Here is a 20214-nt window from a genome sequence, read left to right on the forward strand (position 1 = left end):
GCATATGTGTGTGTAGGGGGCGAGGGGATTTAGGAGGAACCTTGTTGGTCATTATAGAGGGTGAAGGCCCAGAGCTGGAACTAGGTAGGGACTGGAGAAGGTTCCTCTCCCATTGTCCCGCAGCAAGTTTATTGATCTTCTGCTTCTGATGACCAATCGTGGTTCCTGGCTGTTGTTTTGATGTCGTTAGTTCCTATGTGGAAGGACTCGGGCTTCTTCCATCTCGTGTACCTTGTCCAAAGAGGGGGGATGTCTGTCCTCTGGGTTCTCAGCATCCGAAAGCATTCCAGTTCCCCGTGTTCTCTTTGGCAGTTGTGATGATGTTCTTGGTGTCCATTCTGATACACCTTGGTGGGAGTCCAGGAGTCCTTATGGGCGGGATATAAGCCTCCTCCTGTCCCGCTGTTCCGCTCTGGGGTTCTCCCCTATTCTGTGTATATGACCACCTGTTAATAGATTGTTTGGGTCGTTCCTAATTCCCCCTGTATGTCAGTGTAGTATTTGCTATTTGTCTAATGCTTATCTAGAGCTATCAACATAAAGATACCTATCCAGTTCCTGTAGGTTACACTACGCGGATTCCTAGCTTTTTCCAAGGAGATGAGAGATTTCTCTGTGTTCGCACCAGTTACTGTGTATCATAAGGAATTGGCAGTATATTGGGAATTACAATCATTCAGAACATGTGGGGTGAGACCATATTAGCTGCAGGTTCGTCTGAGAAAGATTTACAGTCATTGGAAATCTTTAGGGTTGCTTGATGTCCCCAAAACACCGCAGTTTCGGCATGAGTCCCACTTCCGTTTAGTTCTAAATAGAGGGAACTAAACAGAGACACCCACTTAGTGTGTCACCTTAATATTAGAATTCCTCTGACCACCACAGCTTAATGAAAGCTGCTTGATTTTTTTCTACACCACTGCATGACCTTCTTATACGCTACAGAATGGAGAGAGTACGCCTAAGTGGGTCTTTTTTGCATAGTTTGACTGGACTGACTCAGCTTCTGCACTAGCCCAACCTCTATGAGAACCAAAGAACCAGCTTTCGGAATTCATCTTGGCCTTTCCCTGTTCTGTCTTGCTTTTAGCCAGAGTCTCTTGGCTGAACCCTTGCAGGCCTTGTTAGAAGTATCTAGCAGGTAGTGTACTTGGGGAAGCAGGAAAGGATGGTCCAAGTTCTTGAGCACCGGCACAGAAGTGGGAGACCTGAAGGAAGTCGACCCCAGCTCCAGACTGGCCAAACTCCATTAGTTGTGGCCATTTATGGAGTAAAAAAAAATGGTTATACTGAGGACATAGTGAAGGTCCACTCATTGTCAAGCTAGGAAGGGAAGTCAGAAGCAGCCAGCCTTAAGGGCAGCTTGATCTGGGACTTCTTGGCATTTGAACTGTGAGAAAGTAAATGTATAGTAGGTTTCCCAACCTATGGTGATTTGCTATGGTAGCCCAAAGAGATGGATGTAAGGACAAATTTTAAAAACTGTGGAAAAGTTGAAATAAGAGGTAATTTTATTTGCTGCCAAGAAAAAAATAATATATATATATATATATATCTAGCAGGAGATAGAAGCTCATTTTGTCTCTGCTTAGTTAACTGATACCCAGGATAAAAAGTAATGCTGGGGCCCTGAACAAGAGCCTAGTGTTTAAAGTCCTTACCTTGAACATGCTGGGATCCCGTATGAGCTCCAGTTCTAATCCCAGTGGCACTACTTCCCATCCAGCTCCCTGTTTGTGGCCTGGGAATGCAGTAGACGATGGCCCAAAGCCTTGGGAACTTGCACCCATGTGGGAGACCTGAAAGAGGCTCCTGGCTCTTGGCTTTGGATTGGCTCAGCTCCAGCTGTTTCGACCACTTGGGGAGTGAACCATTGGATGGAGATTTTCCTCTCTGTCTCTCCTCCTCTGTATATATCTGCCTTTCCAATAAAAATAAATAAATATATTTTTGAGAAGGTAATGCTTCTGGTTACATCTGGTCAGACAAGACTTTCCTTTCCAGCTGAGGAAAGACCTGAGTTCATTAAACCTCTCTAACCTGGGAGACTTTTTCCCCCTTCTCTGTGGTTTATGCTAGGTTTTTCCCTCTGACTCCCAACAATAGGAGTATGTGATTCTCTGTCTCTGCCTCAGCATGTAAAATACACAAATCTGAGAACACTGAGGAGACTAAGCTTTGACACATGCACTCCATGGTCAGACCATGGAGCCTGCACCTCTCTTCATGGTTGGGGTTCTGGGTCTGGCAGTTTGATTGGGGGGGCATCACCAAAGAAAATCTGTCTGAAGTCATCCCAGACCTGATTCTTGTGTGTGCTTGCCAGTACAAGGTATGGCACAGTGCATTTCCCCTATCAGCCTTTGCAAATGCTTGTGGTAGCAATTGCTGGGTCAGTTCTGCCTCCTGCTCTGTCTTCTGCACAAACCAATGGGTGTTGTAGTCCAGCCTGATTCTGTCCACTTCACACTCAACCCTCATGCAAACTAGAGGGAGCTGCAGCTGAGCTGAGATGACTCCCAATAACCCTCGCCAGGCCTGTACTCTGTCCTGGTTCCTATGCTTGCCAGTATGTACAGCATACCAGTCAAGTCTGTCTCACATGCCATTTAGCTCTCGTACATGTCAATGGGCATTGGAGCCTAGTTCAACTCAATCAACCCCACTCTCTAGTCACTGCTGCCCCAGCCCTGGTACTCATGCTCACCAGACTGAGTGGCAACCCAGGAGGAAGGTGCCCACTGTTTCCCTACTGGGCCCACTCCCACTCCTGAATCATGCACTCTCTAGGTGGTTCTGCAGTTTGGCTTGACAGAATGTATCCCCCCCCCATGCTAACATCTGCTAGCTGATGCTATGGCCAAGCCCAACCAAACTACACCCTCTCTGACTTGTTTTTGCACCAGCAGGAACAGTCATCCCAGTCTGGCTTTTCTCTGGTCCAGCTCAAATGAGGCCAACAGGTGTTGTAGTTATGTTGGGTCTTGTCTGTCCCATCCCAACTCATGCTCTACCAGCTTCCCCCACACCAACGGTCCTGGCCCCCCGGTTCTTCTGTGTGCTGTTTGGGTGCTGTAGCCCAGTCTGGGATGGCCTGCCTCATCTCAACTTTTGCCAGTGGGTACTGTAACCTGGTCTGGCCCAGCCCACCCCCAATTCCAGCTCAGGCTGGTGGGGGCTATAGTCAAGCCCAGTCCAGCAGACATGCAACCAAGCCCTCATGTATACTGAACCCAGCCAGACTCACACTCCATTCTGGTGATTGGATTTGACAGTGGGTGATGTGAACTGGCCCTGCCTGGTTTGCCTCCAACCTGCACCACATGTATGCTGGAGGCTGCTGTTCCCTGGCCTGGTCTGGGCTGCTGCTTATCATGGTTCTTGTGCTCACCTGCATGGAGTGTGTCCCAACAGAGGAGTTTCCCATGCTCCTCCATCAAAACCTCTCCTGTTGGACTACCCTTGTAGGCCAAGAACTCAGAGGTCATCCACTCCCTTTTGGATCTGCCACATGGGATGGAAGATGCCCAGATCCTTCCTCACAGGATCTAATGTCATTGGAACAATAGCTGGGAGCCCTGAGAAGTCCTCAGAAACAGAAGAACAGTAAACTCCCTTTCGGACTTTGAAAGGGAGCTTTCTCTGGTCCTTACTTAGTTCCAACTTTGGATCCCCACCCTCTCTTGCAATGACCATCAGGGTCACCCCGGAGCTCTCCCTCCCCCAAAATTAGACTAGATAGACAGAGAACAACAAGCAAAGCTTAGAACCAGACAGGAAATGGTCAATCTGGATCCACATATACCTTACTAGGTAGGACACAAAGACTAGTTACTGCTCACTAGGGTATTGAATATATTTCTGCACACCCCTCCTAAAACTGTTCAGCAGCAAAACTATTGTCATATGTCTTGTTAGAGTTATAAGCCTGTTTAGGACTATGCTAAAATCCACCAAGTTCAGTAAAAATTATGCTTCAACAATATAAACTGCTAGATATTAAAAAGAAAATAGACATGAGACAGCTGAATTGTACCCTATAGCCATTTTAAGGTGTATAGAAGCCAGCAGCAGTGTATAAACTAAAATTGAAATGTCAATGAAGTAGTCACAGAATGTGGTTACGAACTTGCATTTTCTAACATATTGGTCACTCAATACCATGTCATTTAACTGCATAATGTTGTAAATTGCTGTTGATGTTATGTCGTGGCTTTTAATTGGTCAGGAGGATATTCTGCCAGCTCTGCCTTTAGGCCAGAGATGGTCTCCCCAAGAAACTGTTGAATTTATCTGGACAATAAGATGCTGGACTCTATGCATGGTACAGGCTTGCAGTGAAAGAATCATGACTGGATTTGAATTGTAATACTGCAATAAGGTAGAGGAATCCACCATGGCAGGAGGATGTGGGGAGGGATTGGTAGAATCCCAGAGCCTATGAAACTGTATCATAAAATGAAATGTAATTTAAAAAAAACCTCTCCTGATGCCAGATCTCATGCACATGGATGTGTCCACGGGTGAGCCCTACTTAATCTACCTCCTGACAAAGCAGGAACCATGGCCTTTCCTGACCGACGATTCCGGTTATTATTGTTGGGAGTTACAGCCCAGTCTAGCTTGGTCTACATGCAGACACAGCTCATACCAGGATCAGCAGGGGCAAAAACCTAGCCTAGCCCAAACTACACTTAGCTTGATCCTGCAGGATATCTGTCAGTACTGGGGTCTAGCCCTGTCTGATGCACTCAGACCTGCTTTACACTTGTGCCAGGGTATGCTGCAGCCATTTCCAGACCAGAACGCAGCTCCCTTTCCATCCCCGTGCTTACCGGTGGGAACCACAACCATTTAGCTCCCCATTTAGCGTCCATTTAGCTCCCCAACCAAATCTGTTCCCAGCCTTAGATCTTGCACGTGAGCCTGGGTTGCTTTGACCCAGCTTAGCCTAGCCCCTCACCTGTCTTGGCTTTTACTGTAGATGCTGTGGCCTGTCCTAATCTGGCCTGGCCCTAGTCCCACCACTCACTGGCCAGGTGCTTGAACCTGGCCCTGCTCCATCTGTTCCCATTCCAGGCTCATGCAAACTGGTAGATGTGACAGCTTAGCTGAGCTTGACCTGTACTCCAGCCTTGTTTCTGCTCTTGCCAGTGAGGTAAGGTTGGCTCAGCCCTACCCTGTCTACTCCCCTCCAAAGCCAACCCACACATTCACCAACATTTGGAGTTACTCTTCTCAAGGCTGCACAACACCCAGGCCTGGAACACGTCCTCACCAGCTAGAGCTGAGATCCCATTAGGCAACGTTCCCAGGTTCCCCCACTTGGCACACTCTCTGACCAAGATCTCACATGCTCCAGCAGGTTCTAGGCCCTTGCCCGGCATAGCCTGCCCCTCCATGTTGGACTCTGTATGAGCTGGAGGATGTTGTGGCCTGGCCTGCCTCACACCCTGTTTTAGGATGCACATATGGTTGCTGCATCCTGAACCTGCCCAATCTGTTTCCAGCTCCAGAACCTGTGAGTGTTGGCAGGTTCCATGGTCATTTGTAACTCAGTCCATCATCACCCCAACTCTAAAGCTAACCAGCGGGCCTGCTTCTCCTCCACAAGTCCACCCCGGGACCTGGTTCTCTTGTGTGATGGTTAGTGTCATGACCCTGCCTAATGTGACCCATCCCATGTTCTGACACTCAGTCAGGTTCTGGGATCTAGCTCTTCCATACAAGCCCCCTCCCCACCATAGCTTTTGGCTGGCATGTGGCAGTCAGCAAAGTTCTGTGTTAATAGCCCCTCTCAGGACTCCCATATGGGCTGGTGAGTCAGTCTGACCCAAACAGATCTTATGGACTCTCCCTTCCAAACCACCAACTCTCAGTCCCCATGCTTGCCTGCAAGTTCAGTGACCTCGTCGCTGGGAGTCACACAGGATTCATTCTTCACCGAAATGCACATTGGCCTTATGTATGGATGTCCCTAGGCAAGAATTACACAGACCAAAAACCCTAGAGCTCACCCCAGGTGGCCAGCAGGTGGAGATGGGGTCCACTTGATGCCCTGGTCACCCAAAGCTCAGGACTTGCTCACCTCATTGTGATGGTGCCCATGGCCATAGTCCCAAGCATTGAGTCTGACCTGGCTCAGATAACCCCAGCAGCCATCAAGCTGCTGAGAACTCCCTGCACCCAAGCCTGGTGGCTGAATACTCCCTAGGCTCCTCTTAACATCACTAGCTCTATTAATCATGATTGTTCCATTGTGCTTCTTAAATGAGAAACACATTCTGTTATTTAATGCAAAGATGGGACTTGTCAAAATTAAATGAATGAAGAACTTTGGAAAACTTGCACGTATATTGCATTTGTATTAATAATCTCAGCAAATCTGCAGAAGTATTCATTCTTTGAATTTAAGTTTTAAATATCTTATATTCAATGCATACTTGTGTGGGAAACAGTTCTGATTTTTTTTGTAACTCATGTTTTTAACAGTAGATGCTCATCCTCTTGATATAACTGGTCTAGAAGAAGAAATGTATTATATTGGCATCTTTAGTTCAATGTTTCAAATAGTATGATAGCTAAGTGACTGTTCTATCAATTAAACAAGAAAAAAAGGTGCTTTATAATCTCTTTGCCTAAAAAATTCACTTAGAGTTAACAAAGCATCATCTGGATTGCAGCTACTGAGAAAACAAAAGAAGGAGAATCTAATTTCTGTCTTGCTTGATCTCCCTTCAAGCACTGAGCCTTCTTAAGTGCAAGAGCAATGGATGGAAATTAGAATTCTCAAAATATTACTCCATCTTGAGTTTTGTGTTGATTACATCCACAAATCAAAACTGCTGAGAACTTACTTGCCAGATGTAACTTCTTAGTGGCATGGATTTGACTTGGGAGGAGACAGTCGCAGATACAATGAGGACAAGGGATTGAGAGGAGACCATGTCCCGCTTGCTTGTTTTGGAATGTATGACTTTTTCCTGATGGGCTCAGTGTCAACCCTGTAGTTAACACAGTCCATCTGCTAACTCTCATTCACTCATTAAGACTCTGCCCCTTGGGCCTGGCAAGGTAGCCTTGTGGGTAAGGTCCTTGCCTTGCACATGCTGGGATCCCATAATGGTGCTGGTTCTAATTCCAGTGACCCTGCTTCCCATCCAGCTCCCTGCTTGTGACCTGGGAAAGCAGTCGAAGATGGCCCAAAGCCTTGGGACCCTGCACCAATGTGGGAGACTAGGAAGAAGCTCTTGGCTCCTGGCTGCTGGTTTCAGATCGGCTCAGCTCTGGCTTGAGGCCACTTGGGGAGTGAATCATCAGATGGAAGATCTTCTCCTCAATCTCTCCTCCTCTCCGTATATCTGACTTTCCAATTAAAAATGAATAAATATTTAAAAAAAGACTCTGTCCTTTTCTATTAGTGTTCTACCTGAATGTACATTTCATTCTTCCGGTACAGCCTTATCCTATTCTGTTGTATCAATTATTATGTTTGGCTTTTAGGCACCCTGAGCTCAAGAAATATTTGCTGAATAAATGAATGGCTGATCCAATACTCAGAATCATGAGGTATTTTGAAACGGATTTTTGTAAATGAGAAAACTTAGGTGCAGAGAGGTAAGTCACTGGCTATGGAATAAGGATGATCAGCAGCCTGGATCTCCAGAGTTAAAGTTCAGGTCTCCATGCTCCAACACAGCGATCAAGGGGGGAACCTGGAGAGTGAACTTTGACAAGCTGCAGGGATACACCAAAGGCAGCTGACACATACAGATTTGGAATGCAAACTCAAACTCTCTCAGAACACATTGCTGTAATGAATTTCTCAACGATGACTTTGGAATAATAGTTCAATCAACTGAAGTTGGTGTTCATATCTGCTTTCACTGCAGCCCAGTCCCATTACCTCACACATTGCATAGCATAGTAGGTGGTCATTAAGTACTTTTGAGTAATTTGGATGGGGGCAAGTGGGTGACCAAGCTGATAAAGCTTTTGTCTCACTTTCTCCCAATATGAGCTCTTCAGAAAACGATAGGCTCTAACCTCCAGTGTCAACACCTGCCTTCTTCCTAACACATCTCTACCTCTGCAAACAGTACCTTTCTACTAAAATTGAGACAATGGTATAATCAGTCATGTCTACTGGACATGCGGTAAGCAAGTGGGAACTGGATATTAATGGTCATGTGTGATTTCTTTGCAGTTATGTCCCCTCCCACACTCACTGTGCAACACATAGCAGGTACTTCTTAAGTATTTCTGAGTAAGAAGGAGAGGGGGAAAGTGGATGTGTGCATACTCATTGCCGCTACCAGCTGAAGAAACTTTGATGTTCTTTCCCCAGGTGGATCAATCAGAGTTAACTAACCATGGATTGCGTGGCCAGGGAAAGTCCTCCCCCTTATCCTTTCCCACAGCTGGGTTGGGCAATCCTCCCAGGACTTGCATAAATTTCCTCAAGGAGGTGAGAGAGAGAGAGAGAGATACAGAGAGGTGCTCACAGGTCCAGCAGGTACTACACAATGAGTGTTTCTGCATTGAGCCCCACCAGGCTCATGGGCAGCTTCTCTGGACTCCTCCAGGTTGTCTCCTTGCTGGGCCTACTTCTGTTGCTGTTCAAGATAGTCCAGTTCTTCCTGCATCGCCTGTGGCTGCTGAGAGCCCTCCAGGAGTTTTCAAGTCCCCCCTCCCACTGGCTCTTTGGGCACCTGAGAGAGGTAAGAAGGATTGGGACAGGGGAGTGAGCAGGTAGGGGTGTCTGGGCCTCTCAGCGTCTAAGGAGCTGGTCCACAGGGCACAGCCTGTTCTGTGACGAGCAAGGAACTCATAGCTCACCTCATTCACCCATAGGAAGTCTGTCTGCTGTGACTGTGCTGTCACACATTCCTTCCTCATGCCCTTGGTCCTGCAGCCCTGCACCTGGAGGGCAATGACTGCTCTTCCCGGGTCTCCCCTTCTCCAGGATGGCCATCCCCTGCAGCCTGACCTAAAAGTGTGAGCTTCTGGAGATGTTCTTGCACCAGTCACTCTGTGCCAGGCCCTTGGGTTTCCTGGGAACAAACATCAGTCTGAAGAAAACCTGCTCTGTGGAGTCATGGTGTGTGGATAAGATAGTCAGGAGTCTCGGAAGGAATCAGGGTACAGGAAGAGCTTACCTTGCTGAGATGTGTGGATGGTGTCACTCATAGAAATTCACCAGAATGGTGTGCATAAGAATGACAGAATTTTCATGACAGATGACTTCATGGATGAAACCCTAATGGTTACGGGTACAGATACCCATGACCTTCATCTGAGGAGTACTGATGTTTGAGTTGCACCCTGAGCAGGGTCTGTTTCCCTCCCGACTCTTCTGCACACCTTGGAAAGTGAGCTCCTTGGAGCTGAGTGCATCATTCCCTCCCCGTATCCTTGTGCTCAGCACAGAAGTGTTCAGCACAGGTGTCTGAAGTGACAGGAAAGAGGGAAAGAAGCAGTGTGAGGACTGCAGAGGGATAGCGTCCTTGCCGCATTGCTAACCCAGGGGTGCGGATGCAGAGTCAAGTAAGGAGCCTGAAGGAGAGGGGCTCATCCAGGGATAGTACATTGAGCAAATGTTAGGAGTTGGCAGTTTTCAGACTGGGAGCTCTTGTTTCTCTTGTTACCGGAGAATGTTGCCACACACTGCAACTGGAAATGCTCTGCCCTTCACACTTTCCATACCCCCTTGATCCTTTTCTCTTCTACTCTCCTCTTCTGTACTACATTGTTCACTATTATCCTCATCTGTCTGTGCTTTCCAACCTCAGTTCTCTGTTCACCCTGTGCTCCTGGCGTGGAATAACCTTGCTCCTCAATGTCCAACCTTCCAATGTCCAACCCCAAGCCACGTCCTCCAAAATGCGTTCTCAATCTTCCAGATAGAGAGGGAAATTCTTTTTCCTATGGACTATCTTTCTCATGAGTCCCAGCAGGGAACATTTGATTCAGGGATTCCTCTACAGTGTCTTAGCTGTGAGATCCTTCTGAGAGAGATCACCTGACTCAACTCTGTAAGCCAAGACTTCTTAGTCATGGAGACTCAGTCAATGAATGAGCACATGCGTGCGGGAGGGCTCTCTAATGTCCGGTTCTGAGTCAGGTTCCTCCCGACAGCTTTCCTACATGCTTGGGCTTCTTCCTGTCCCAATAGCTGTCTTTTACAGGTGGACTCCCAATCTTCTTGTCTACACAACTAGACTGTGAGCTCCAGACAGTTAGGGACTCACAAATATCCATGCCACTACCTGAATCAGAGAGCCAGTGTTTGGTATTCCTTGGTAAACATGTGCTGGATGATTGTGAGAAGGTTGCAAGCAATGACTAGACAAACATGAGCAGACAGTTGCTTTGAGATCTGCAGAAGCAGCTGAGAAGAGCTGATTACATGGAACATCTCAAGGATTCCAGATGAGCTGTGTCTTGAAAGCTGGGGAGAGGCCTTTGCGGCAGAGAGGAGGGACAGTCCAGGCTAAGAGAAGAGCATGTACAAAGGCCTGGCTGAGTGGGCAAACCTGGCTGTGGGGAGGGGCACAAAGACCTGTCCAAGTGGGCAGGCCTGGCTGTGGGGTGGAGTGCAAAGGTCTGGCTGAGTGGGCAGACCTGGCTGTGGGGAGGTGTGCAAAAGCCTGGCTGAATAAGCTGACCTGCTGTGGGAGGGTTGACAGCAGAACTGCAGAGGTCATGTGAAGTCAACATGGAGCAAGAAGGAAGAGAGGAGTGAAAGCCACAAAACAGAGGCTTTGTGATCCACAAAGAGGAGTTTCAGAAGACTGTGGGAGCACACAAAAATTATTTTCAACGAGAATTGAAAATGAGAATATGAAACCCAAACCTTACAATCACAGACTGTGATTTGTGCTTTGAAACATATATGTACAACTTATGCTTTAAATATCTCAACTTTTAACTTGGCAAATAGCAGTCAATGCACAATTTCTGTGTAAACATTTTTTTCACTTAGAATTATGCAACCCCCAGCCTGTTTCATCTTAACAAAGACTTGCAAATGTGCTGGAGTAACACTGGTACTGTAACAGTCAGTACAGTAATACAAATTTAGTGTAAATGTTTTAAAATTTAGATAGAATCCATTTTAGTCAGACAGTAGACTAAATTATTTTACCAAGATGTCATCAAGTTATGTAAGTTGTCACAAAGTTATTCAGGGAAATTTCCATACTGATCATTTTCATGGTTTTTTGCAGCATGGAGACAATGTGTGACTGAAGTTTCAGTATTGAGAAAGACTCATGGTTCTTCCCAAGCTCTGGACTAAATCTTATCTGAGGTCAAATTTTGTCTGGACCACCCTACACCAGAGCCCAGGTCGTCAGAAACAATTCCAAAGTCACGACTTCTACTGACAGATCCAGAACTATCTCCCTGCGGCCATTCTGCCTTCCTGCAGCAAGAATTAGAATTAAATTTAGTCTGCACTGATTTGTTCTCTTCTTTGTTAACAGTTCCAGAAGGATCAGGACCTACAAAAGATTCGGCAATGGGTAGAAGAATTCCCTAGTGCTTTTGTGCTGCGGCTACAGGGGAACAATATTCGTGTCATGCTCTATGACCCTGACTACATGAAAGTGATTATGGGAAGATCAGGTGGGAGTGAGCCTCATCTCAAACACAGCAGCCCTTCCCTTTTAAGTTTGTGCCCCTTACAGCCATAAACTTCCAGAAGAAAATGACAATAGAGCCTTATTATCAGAAACTAGTACCAAATCCATAACCCACCCAGGTCAGACCAATTGTGTGGAGATGAATATCCTCTTCCTACTTTCATTATTTAGGTTCTTGCGTTTTTAAGGGAGTTGAGGTGATCTGTTCTGCCAATTGTCTTAGATATTATTGACCAATTTGATATCGAAGCAAACTTGGATTTGGATCTTTTCATTGTTCCTATCCTGGGTGTGGGATGACCAAGCCATTACTCACAGTACAAAAGTGATAGGCTCTGTCTTGTTCTTGGGCAGGGAAGATATAGCCTGTGGTTTTTTGTTTTTCTTTTTTTTTTCACAATTCACCCTCTTATCTTCACATATTGGGGTCCCATGTCTGTTGGTTTGCAGAAAAAAGAGGAGGTAATGAAAGATGACATGGGACCATTAGCAAAGTAACGGTCAACACCTGATGGCAACCTGTGTGCTGAATCACTGCTCCTTGGGTGACTGTCTTTTCTTCCTCAGCTTCTTATAAAAGCCTTATTTACCTTTTAGATCCAAAGGCTCCTGGCAACTATAAATTCCTGGCTCCTTGGATTGGTATGTTTGTACAAATTAGAATTGCATTCTGTATCTAGTTATGTTTTTCTTAAAACCCCAACTGAGTTCTCTGCTTCTGAATTCTCCCATCTGTTCTCTGTGCGATCCTGCCCAGTTCCCTCTATTCCCACTAAACATCTTCACACCCTTCTCTGGCCCAGGGTATGGTTTGCTCTTGTTGGAAGGGCAGAAGTGGTTCCAGCATCGGCGCATGTTGACCCCAGCCTTTCACTCTGACATCTTGAAGCCCTATGTGAAGCTCATGGTGGACTCTGTCCAGATGATGCTGGTAAGTCCATCTTTCCCTCTGTCTCCTCCACACACTCCCTCAGAGTACTCATGCACAGACTTCATCTCAAACACATGTCCCACAGACAACCCTCAGACACAATCACCAGGAACAATACTCACATCATACCTGTGGTAGTATGATTCCCCAAAATGGATGAGACAGAATTTCCAGGTTTTACATGGTTGCACCCTGCTCATTGTCTAAGGAAGAGGCATCTATGCTGGCTGCAGATCCTTCTTCCCCCACTTGAAATTCATTAAGACAATGAACTTTGGTATTAGTCTTCTGGACAACACCACGGGCTGCCCCCTGCTTGCTGGCACAGTCTCAGTGGCAAGGTGAACATACTAGTTAGCTTTGCATTGCTACAACAAAATACTTAAAATCATAATGAAGCAAAGGGAGGTTTAGTTATGTCATAGTTTGGCCATTAGAAATCCAAAGGGCTTTTATAGTGCTGTCTCTGGCAAAGGACCCAGGATGGATGCAGGAGGGTCACATGACAGGACAGAAAGCTGGAGATTTTTAAATTGGATCACCCTTAGGCTTTTACAACCAGCCAGTGGTGAAAACTAGTTTCCAAAGTCACACCCATAATGACTAAAGAATCTCGCAGCAAACCCAGTTGCTGCCGGCTTTGCAACCTCTCAGCTGTGCCACTGTTGGGGGATACACAAGGCTATAAGCAATCCATGGTGGTAGACACTCTGGAGTATCACTTAGTGAGGCTCTGGCCTTGGGGTCTGGGACTTTTCTACAAGTGTGAGTGGCCCTTGGAGAGAATCGGACACCCTGTCAACAATCTAGGAACCATCCATGCTAGGTCCTTGTTTTCCATCAGTGTTCTCATTTCTCCCCAAAATGACAAGGGAAAGAAATCTGGGGCCCGGCGCGGTGGCGCAAGTGGTTAAAGGTCCTCGCCTTGCACGCCCGGGATCCCATATGGGCGCCGGTTCTAATCCCGGCAGCCCCGCTTCCCTTCCAGCTCCCTGCCTGTGGCCTGGGAAAGCAGTCGAGGACGGCCCAAAGCTTTGGGAACCTGCACCCGCGTGGGAGACCCGGAAGAGGCTCCTGGCTTCGGATCGGCATAGTACCGGCCCGTTGCACTCACTTGGGGAGTGAATCATCGGACGGAAGATCTTCCTCTCTGTCTCTCCTCTCTGTATATCCGCCTTTCCAATGAAAAAATAATAAAAAATAAATCTTTAAAAAAAAAAAAAGAAATCTGTGATAACTCTCTATTGGGAGTGTCCCAACATATCTCATGGCTTCCTTTAGTCATGACACATTTGTTTTCTAGCTTGAGCTTCTACAATTTCTCATGCTTTGTTCATTTTTCAAAAATAGAAGGATTTCCATGAGACCTTCTCATCCACCAATCTCTGCATTGAGAAAAGGACACTTATATAATACGCATGAACAAGAAATCAGCCTCATCTTGCCCACATTGGCTTCACAGTCTTAATTTGCTGAAAGGTGTCTGTTCTCTAAAGGGAGAAGCTCTGAACAAGGAATCTGGAGATGTAGTGGTGCTGGTTATTTAGCACCAGGCTATCATGGAAATCAAGAACAATATCCCATCTGTGTTCCCACAGGACAGATGGGAGCACGTTAGTGAGGATTCTTCCCTGGAGATCTTTGATCACATCTCCTTGATGACCCTGGACACCATCATGAAGTGTGCCTTCAACCACCAAAGCAGTGTCCAGCTGGACAGGTCTGTGACAGCCCTTCCACTGAGGGTCCTGGGCATTTTCAATTGACGTGGGCTCACCATAGCCATGTGGGGCAGCTCACATGCTCTGCGCCACACAAGACAAGACTATGCCAAGTTCTAAGTGTAGACCAAACCTAACCCTGCCTCAGCCACGAATCCCTGATGCCCAGCACAGTTGGAAACCTGGCCTCACACCATCGTGCAGAAGCCTGAGGGTCACCAGGGCTGCATGACACATGTCTCATAACTGTTTATTTCCACTGAGTTATTGATCTCTTCGTAGAACACCACTTGGGTTCGAGATAGGAGACTCCTTCATTCTGATCTCTTCTATGTTCTCTCCTTCAGGAACTCCCAGTCCTACATTCAGGCCATTACGGATGTGAACAACTTGGTGATTTACCGAGTGAGGAATATTTTTCACCATAACGAGGTCTTCTATAGGTTAAGCTCCAAAGGCCGCTTGTTCTTCCATTCCTGCCAGCTTGCCAAGAAGCACACAGGTTTGGTCTCCTCTTCCTATGTGCCCTCTCTCACAGTCATAGCACAGAGGAACTGACCTTGGCTCCTCTTGTTCTGTTACCTCCTGGAGGCAGGGATTGGGAGCTGAGATGATGGGGTTTCAGGTGCTAGCAGGGGCTCCCTGCATCATCACACTGGTGAGCAAGACCCCATCCCTGCAGCATTCAGCTGAGGCCCCTGGACTGTGCTACTGTGGGAATCCTGGATCCCACCACTCATCCACACACCCTCTTGAACCTCTGAGGTCACCCAGTTTGTGAGCAGTGGAGTTCCTGTAGTTATCTGGAGCTCTCAGCTCTACCTGGTATCTGCTATTCTGGAACAGACCAAGTGATCAAGCTGAGGAAGGCTCATCTGCAGCAAGAAGGAGAGCTGGAGAAGGTCAGGAGCAAGAGGCGCTTGGATTTCCTGGACATCCTGCTCTTTGCCAAGGTCAGTGTGGCAGCGCAGCCCAAATCTGGTCTAGAGGCATGGGAGCAGGGACTGAGCCTGCCCTCTCCCTGTGATCTCCCAAGATGGAGGACGGGAGCAGCCTGTCTGATGAGGACCTGCGCGCCGAGGTGGACACATTCATGTTTGAGGGCCATGACACCACAGCCAGTGGCATCTCCTGGATCCTCTATGCTCTGGCCGCACACCCAGAGCATCAGCAGAGGTGCCGCGAGGAGATCCAGAGCATCCTGGGGGATGGAGCCTCTATCAGTTGGTGAGTGAAGGCCTAAGAGGTGGGAGGATCCTGCCTGTGTGAGAGGGGTGCCCTGGTGTGCCCAGCCCTGTCCCTTCCCTGCATTGGCATTGTTTTAGGGACCACCTGGACAAGATGCCCTATACCACTATGTGCATCAAGGAGGCACTGAGGATCTATCCACCAGTGCCAAGTATTACCAAAAAGCTCAGCAAGCCAGTCACCTTCCCTGATGGACGCTCCTTACCCAAAGGTATGTATTTCCCACCCTCACTCACCTGCGAGCTCCATGTGGACACATGGGATCTGAGATCTCTGGTTCTGAACCTTCAACATCTGGTTTCCTTCTCAGTAATTGAGTGCTTACTTTGTAGTTTGTTTAATGTGTCTGAGTCTTTAATCACAAAGTTCAATGAAATATGAGAAGTTTCAAAAGGTTCATGGAAATATACATGAGGAAAAATTATGCATTGATTTAATTGTTTTTGCACCAAAGTAAACTTCTAACTTGATTTTCCATGAATTGTTGGAAATGCCCTTGTAAATGTTAGTTTCTGATTTTATCCTAGGGACATTAACCCTAAAATCAGATTCCACAATATTAGGGCTACATAGAAAATCAAGCAGTGTGAGAGGAGATATGCTTTTTCCTTGGGTTAAGATAAATGAGGGATATTAAGGAAATCTGAGTTGTGAGGACAATGGAGTTCATTGTGGAGGAGCCTCAAGTCAGTAGCAGACAACAATTGGTGAGGTGATTTGAGACCCTGAAGTAGTAGCGAGACACTTTGGTGCTTCCACCCATGACTGAGTCCTGCTCTGACCTCTGGCCTGTGAGGTCGTTCACAAGTCACTCAGCCCCTCTGAGCCTTAGGTGCCTTGTCAGAAGGATGGGGAGGGGAAGCTTGCTGTGAGGTGGAGTGAGCCACAGATGTTCCCCAGCTGCTCAAGGAAGGCTTGGGGGGAAGTGCATTGTCACCTGGCTGGTCTGCACACCAGGCCCCTGATTCCTTCTTGTTTCCATTGCTGCATTTGTGTTCTTCTGCTCCTTAGCTCTGTGCTTGGACTTTCCAAAGCCCATCCTGCTCAATGAAGAATTTGATGATCTAGACCTTTTGAGCCCAAATACTTCTTGGTGGTTTAAGTGCCTTATTCCATGGGTCTGATTAATCTTTTCTGTGTCTCCTACCTGCCCCGCAGGTATTATACTCATGCTGTCCATTTACGGCCTTCACCACAATCCAAATGTGTGGCAAAATCCAGAGGTATGAGGGTCCGCAAGGAGGGCATGGGAGCTTCTCTCAGGATAAGCACTTCCTCGTTCCCTCTAATCGTGGTGTGGATTTTCCTTGACCCTTGTCTTGGTTCTGGCGCTGTCTCTGCAGGTGTTTGACCCCTCCCGGTTTGCTCCAGATTCTGATCGCCACAGCCATGCTTTCCTGCCCTTCTCAGGAGGATCAAGGTGAGTGAGCTGTGTGTACTACTGAGGTGGGGGGGAAGGAGGGTCTGTGGTCCCACACATGGTGTTGTGATTCTGTGTTCCTGTGTGGTTTCTTGAGTAATGTCCTTGATGGGAAGGCAGCCTTGTGTGGGTGTCTCTGTGTGCCAAAGAAAGGTGACATTTCATTACCAAAGCTCGGTGGGTTGGTCCACTGCCCCTTCCAGTGGCTAGCTACAGTTCAAATTCAGGGCATGCATAAGAAATTTTAGTGTAGTCAGGTCTTTTTTTTTCCATAAGGGAGTTAGGTTTTCCTCTGCAAATTGAACTTCAGATATTCAGCTTTCTGGATTGTAATGAAGTTTTTCTTTTTCTTTTCCCACACATATTGTTATAGTACATGGCATTTTCTACCTGATTCACTAACAACTTGTTGTTGAACGGTGAGAACTGGCACATGTGTTAGGGTCTCATTCTCTAAGCCAAACTGTCCTGAAAGGATGCAGGAGCTCCCATGGGAAGCTTTATGCCAATATCTCAGACATTTTGCAGTCTTTCTTGACAAAAATTTCACCTTATGTTAATGTTCCAAATCAGTAGAGGGGGCATGACTTACCATAATCACAACAAGGACGAACATGTGGAAAGGAGGACAGCACACTACCTGTGAGAGAAAGTCTGCTGCTTAGCATAACATGCACAGAGTGGACAAGATTCCTGCTGTGCAAAATGCAAAGCCCATGCAAAACAGCTGGTGAGCTGGACAGCTGTAATTCTAAACAGCTGCCATGGAGATTGTGACAACAGCAGGAGAGGTCCTGGGAAACCAAAACACCAGCATCGTAAATGATTAGTAGAAACCAGGTTTTTCTGAACCAGCGATTCTGTGAGTTCTCGGAAGGCTCCATTGATTTTCACAGAACAGGTTTTTAGCTAGTCATTGTTTGAGGAACTTGCTTTCTGTTGTTTACCGCAGGATGGATGACTTCTACTCACTTCTGATGTGCAAAATCTGTTGGTGCTATCAGAGGGCTGGTGGGAACAAGTAGCTAATTCCAGTTCAGAACTCATATTTCCCATTAGTGCATTCGATTCTTTTGTATCTATTGTAAAATTTAACTTAGTTCCAGTACAGTATAACTGCTGATTTCCTTTCTTGGTGTTCAGTTCTGTGACTTGGGAACAGGTAAGTGAAAGGTACTGTTCCTGAACCCAGGGCTTCAGAGATAGGAGCAGAATGTGTTCTTGAATGTGTCCAATAGAGTGTGTTGAAGAAGGCACTGGCGAAGACTGCCTATACTTACACAGACATCATATCTTCATTCTTTCACTCATTCATTCACCTGCTCGATAGACTCCGGAATGCCTTATGTTCCTGACATTGTACTAGACATTCCTAGAGAATGATGGATCCCTTGGGAGACTGGAAGGAGAGGGATGGCTGGCAGAGGGTTGATAGGTGGTGGTTCATTGGCCTGGGCCTTGAGGAGGTGGCAGGTAGAGGTCAGGCATTAGGGTTGGGCCACACGAAGCAGGGAATCGTATGTCCGGTTCTGGGACTGAGGCTCAGAGAACAATGCCTGCCCAGTTCAGCAGAGGATCTGAAGTCTCTTCTCATTTCACTGCCCCTTCCTGATCTAGGAACTGCATTGGGAAACAATTTGCCATGAATGAGCTAAAGGTGGCCGTGGCCCTGACTCTACTGCGCTTCGAGCTGCTCCCAGATCCCACTAGAGTTCCCATCCCCATTCCTCGGCTTGTGCTGAAGTCGAAGAATGGGATTCATCTGCGTCTCAAGAAGCTCCAGTGAACCTGGCAGGGACAAGAACAGGCTCTGAGATCACCTACCTGGCATCCCACCTTTGAATCACCTGCCATATCCTGCTTTCTGTCTGCCCACCTGGCCCTCTTCCACCTGCCTGTCCTTCTGTGTGTCTCTCCTTTTCCCACCTTCCTCCAGGCTTCCAAACTGCTTGGGCTTCTACTTGTCTGCCTCTCTGATTGTGCATGCACTCCCTGATCACTGCCTGCCTGTCTATCCTTCGTGTTGCTTCTCTGGCCTTTTGGGAGCCAGAGAAAAATGATCACAACCTTAGTGGCTTTAGTGACAATAATTATTCTTTGATTTGGAAGAACAGAAGTTTGAGATGGGCTTCCCTGGGACACAACCCCGGTATGAATAATCCCCAGTTACTATTATTAAAGATTTTTGGACTTTACCACTGCCGGATGGTCCTACACACTTGAAATTTATCACTCCCTTGGGTGGTAATGTGTGGTGCAAAGCTTGGTTACGGTGTTGAGTGGTGGCTGTAAGTTGTTGTTCCCTGCCAACTGCAAGCTCATGGGATGGAAGCAACACACAAGTTGAGTGGTTTGGTGCTGCAACGTGAGGCAGTTTGGCTGTGTCAAGTGCAATCTAGGATGAGTTCACTTGGTGTGAATCCTGTGGTCCCAGAAGAAGTTTCTTTTGGTGCAGGATCACTGTGCCTTTAGGCTTGCTTCCTGTCCTGTTCCATTACGTAAGTTGCTTTCCCTGCAATTTCTGGCTTCTGGACTCTTCCTCTTCATTCAGAGTTAAGGGCATCTTCATCTCTCTCTGCTTCTGTCTTTGTTTCACCTTGAGTATCCTATGGCCCATCATGACTACATTGCATGCACCCAGACAAGAAGGGACAAGCTCACAATCCTGCTGAGATTAAGACTTGAGTCAGAAAGGGCACATCTTTGTGTCTAGCTTGTGTCACCGAATCAGTGTCCCCTGAAAGTTGCCTGTCTATGTGGCTGTCTTCTCTTTTTCCTGGGGCAAATTTTTCTGTTAGATGGAAAAACTGACACGAGGAAGGCTGCCAAGGGAAGGTTCTGATTAGAGGGGCTTATGACCAACCATTTACAGTAGGATTTAACAAAAGAGTTGCAGCAGGCATCTGACCAGCAGGCCCTCCTAGTCAATGGATTCGCTCTCTCTTCTGAGAGCATTTCTGTGCACAAGGTCTGGTCAATTCCCTTTTCTTTTGTTTCTTAAGCTGGATTTTCTTCTGGAATTGACCGGTTCACATAGCTTGCAGTTTTTGCCTTTGTGCTTTTTCTGCACCTGAAGTACTAGTTTTTATGCAATGCTGAATAGACAAAGAGGAAGCATGAGCCAGGGCAGGTGTTTGGTCCACTGATGAAATGCCCATTCAGATGTCTGCTTCTCACATTGGAGTGCTTGGATTCTCTTGCTGGCTTGAATTCTCAATTTCAGCTTCCCATCAATGAGGCCCTGTGAGG

The 20214-nt window shown here is 47.0% G+C and overlaps 1 protein-coding gene across 6 annotated transcripts; it reads left to right on the forward strand.

Moving 5' to 3' along the window:
• The first annotated feature begins 8525 nt into the window (after nucleotides 1-8525).
• On the forward strand, nucleotides 8526-18751 carry LOC121154797 (cytochrome P450 4A4-like). 6 transcript variants are annotated; one of them, XM_040977839.1, is made up of 12 exons: nucleotides 8526-8720; nucleotides 11487-11628; nucleotides 12243-12287; nucleotides 12449-12576; nucleotides 14175-14296; nucleotides 14645-14799; nucleotides 15144-15250; nucleotides 15334-15524; nucleotides 15623-15756; nucleotides 16704-16768; nucleotides 16889-16965; nucleotides 18583-18751. In XM_040977839.1, exons 1-12 carry the CDS (start codon nucleotides 8526-8528, stop codon nucleotides 18749-18751), a joined length of 1530 nt encoding a protein of 509 aa, XP_040833773.1. The 6 variants fall into 6 exon arrangements, with proteins under 6 accessions (XP_040833773.1, XP_040833776.1, XP_040833774.1 ...); XM_040977842.1 differs by having other exon boundaries at nucleotides 14741-14799; XM_040977840.1 differs by having other exon boundaries at nucleotides 11493-11628.
• Nucleotides 18752-20214: the final 1463 nt, after the last annotated feature.

The sequence above is a fragment of the Ochotona curzoniae genome, unplaced genomic scaffold, assembly GCF_017591425.1.
Source record: "Ochotona curzoniae isolate NIBS_2020 unplaced genomic scaffold, NIBS_Ocur_1.0 contig_2855, whole genome shotgun sequence".
In the NCBI taxonomy this organism is placed as follows: domain Eukaryota; kingdom Metazoa; phylum Chordata; class Mammalia; order Lagomorpha; family Ochotonidae; genus Ochotona; species Ochotona curzoniae.

Bases quoted from the DNA above. Each gene is read 5' to 3' on its own strand.
- LOC121154797 (XM_040977839.1), top strand. From the start codon at position 8,526: ATGAGTGTTTCTGCATTGAGCCCCACCAGGCTCATGGGCAGCTTCTCT. The intron at 11,629-12,242 runs GTGGGAGTGAGC...TTTACCTTTTAG, and splicing joins AGTGATTATGGGAAGATCAG to ATCCAAAGGCTCCTGGCAAC. The intron at 15,757-16,703 runs GTATGTATTTCC...CCTGCCCCGCAG, and splicing joins TGGACGCTCCTTACCCAAAG to GTATTATACTCATGCTGTCC.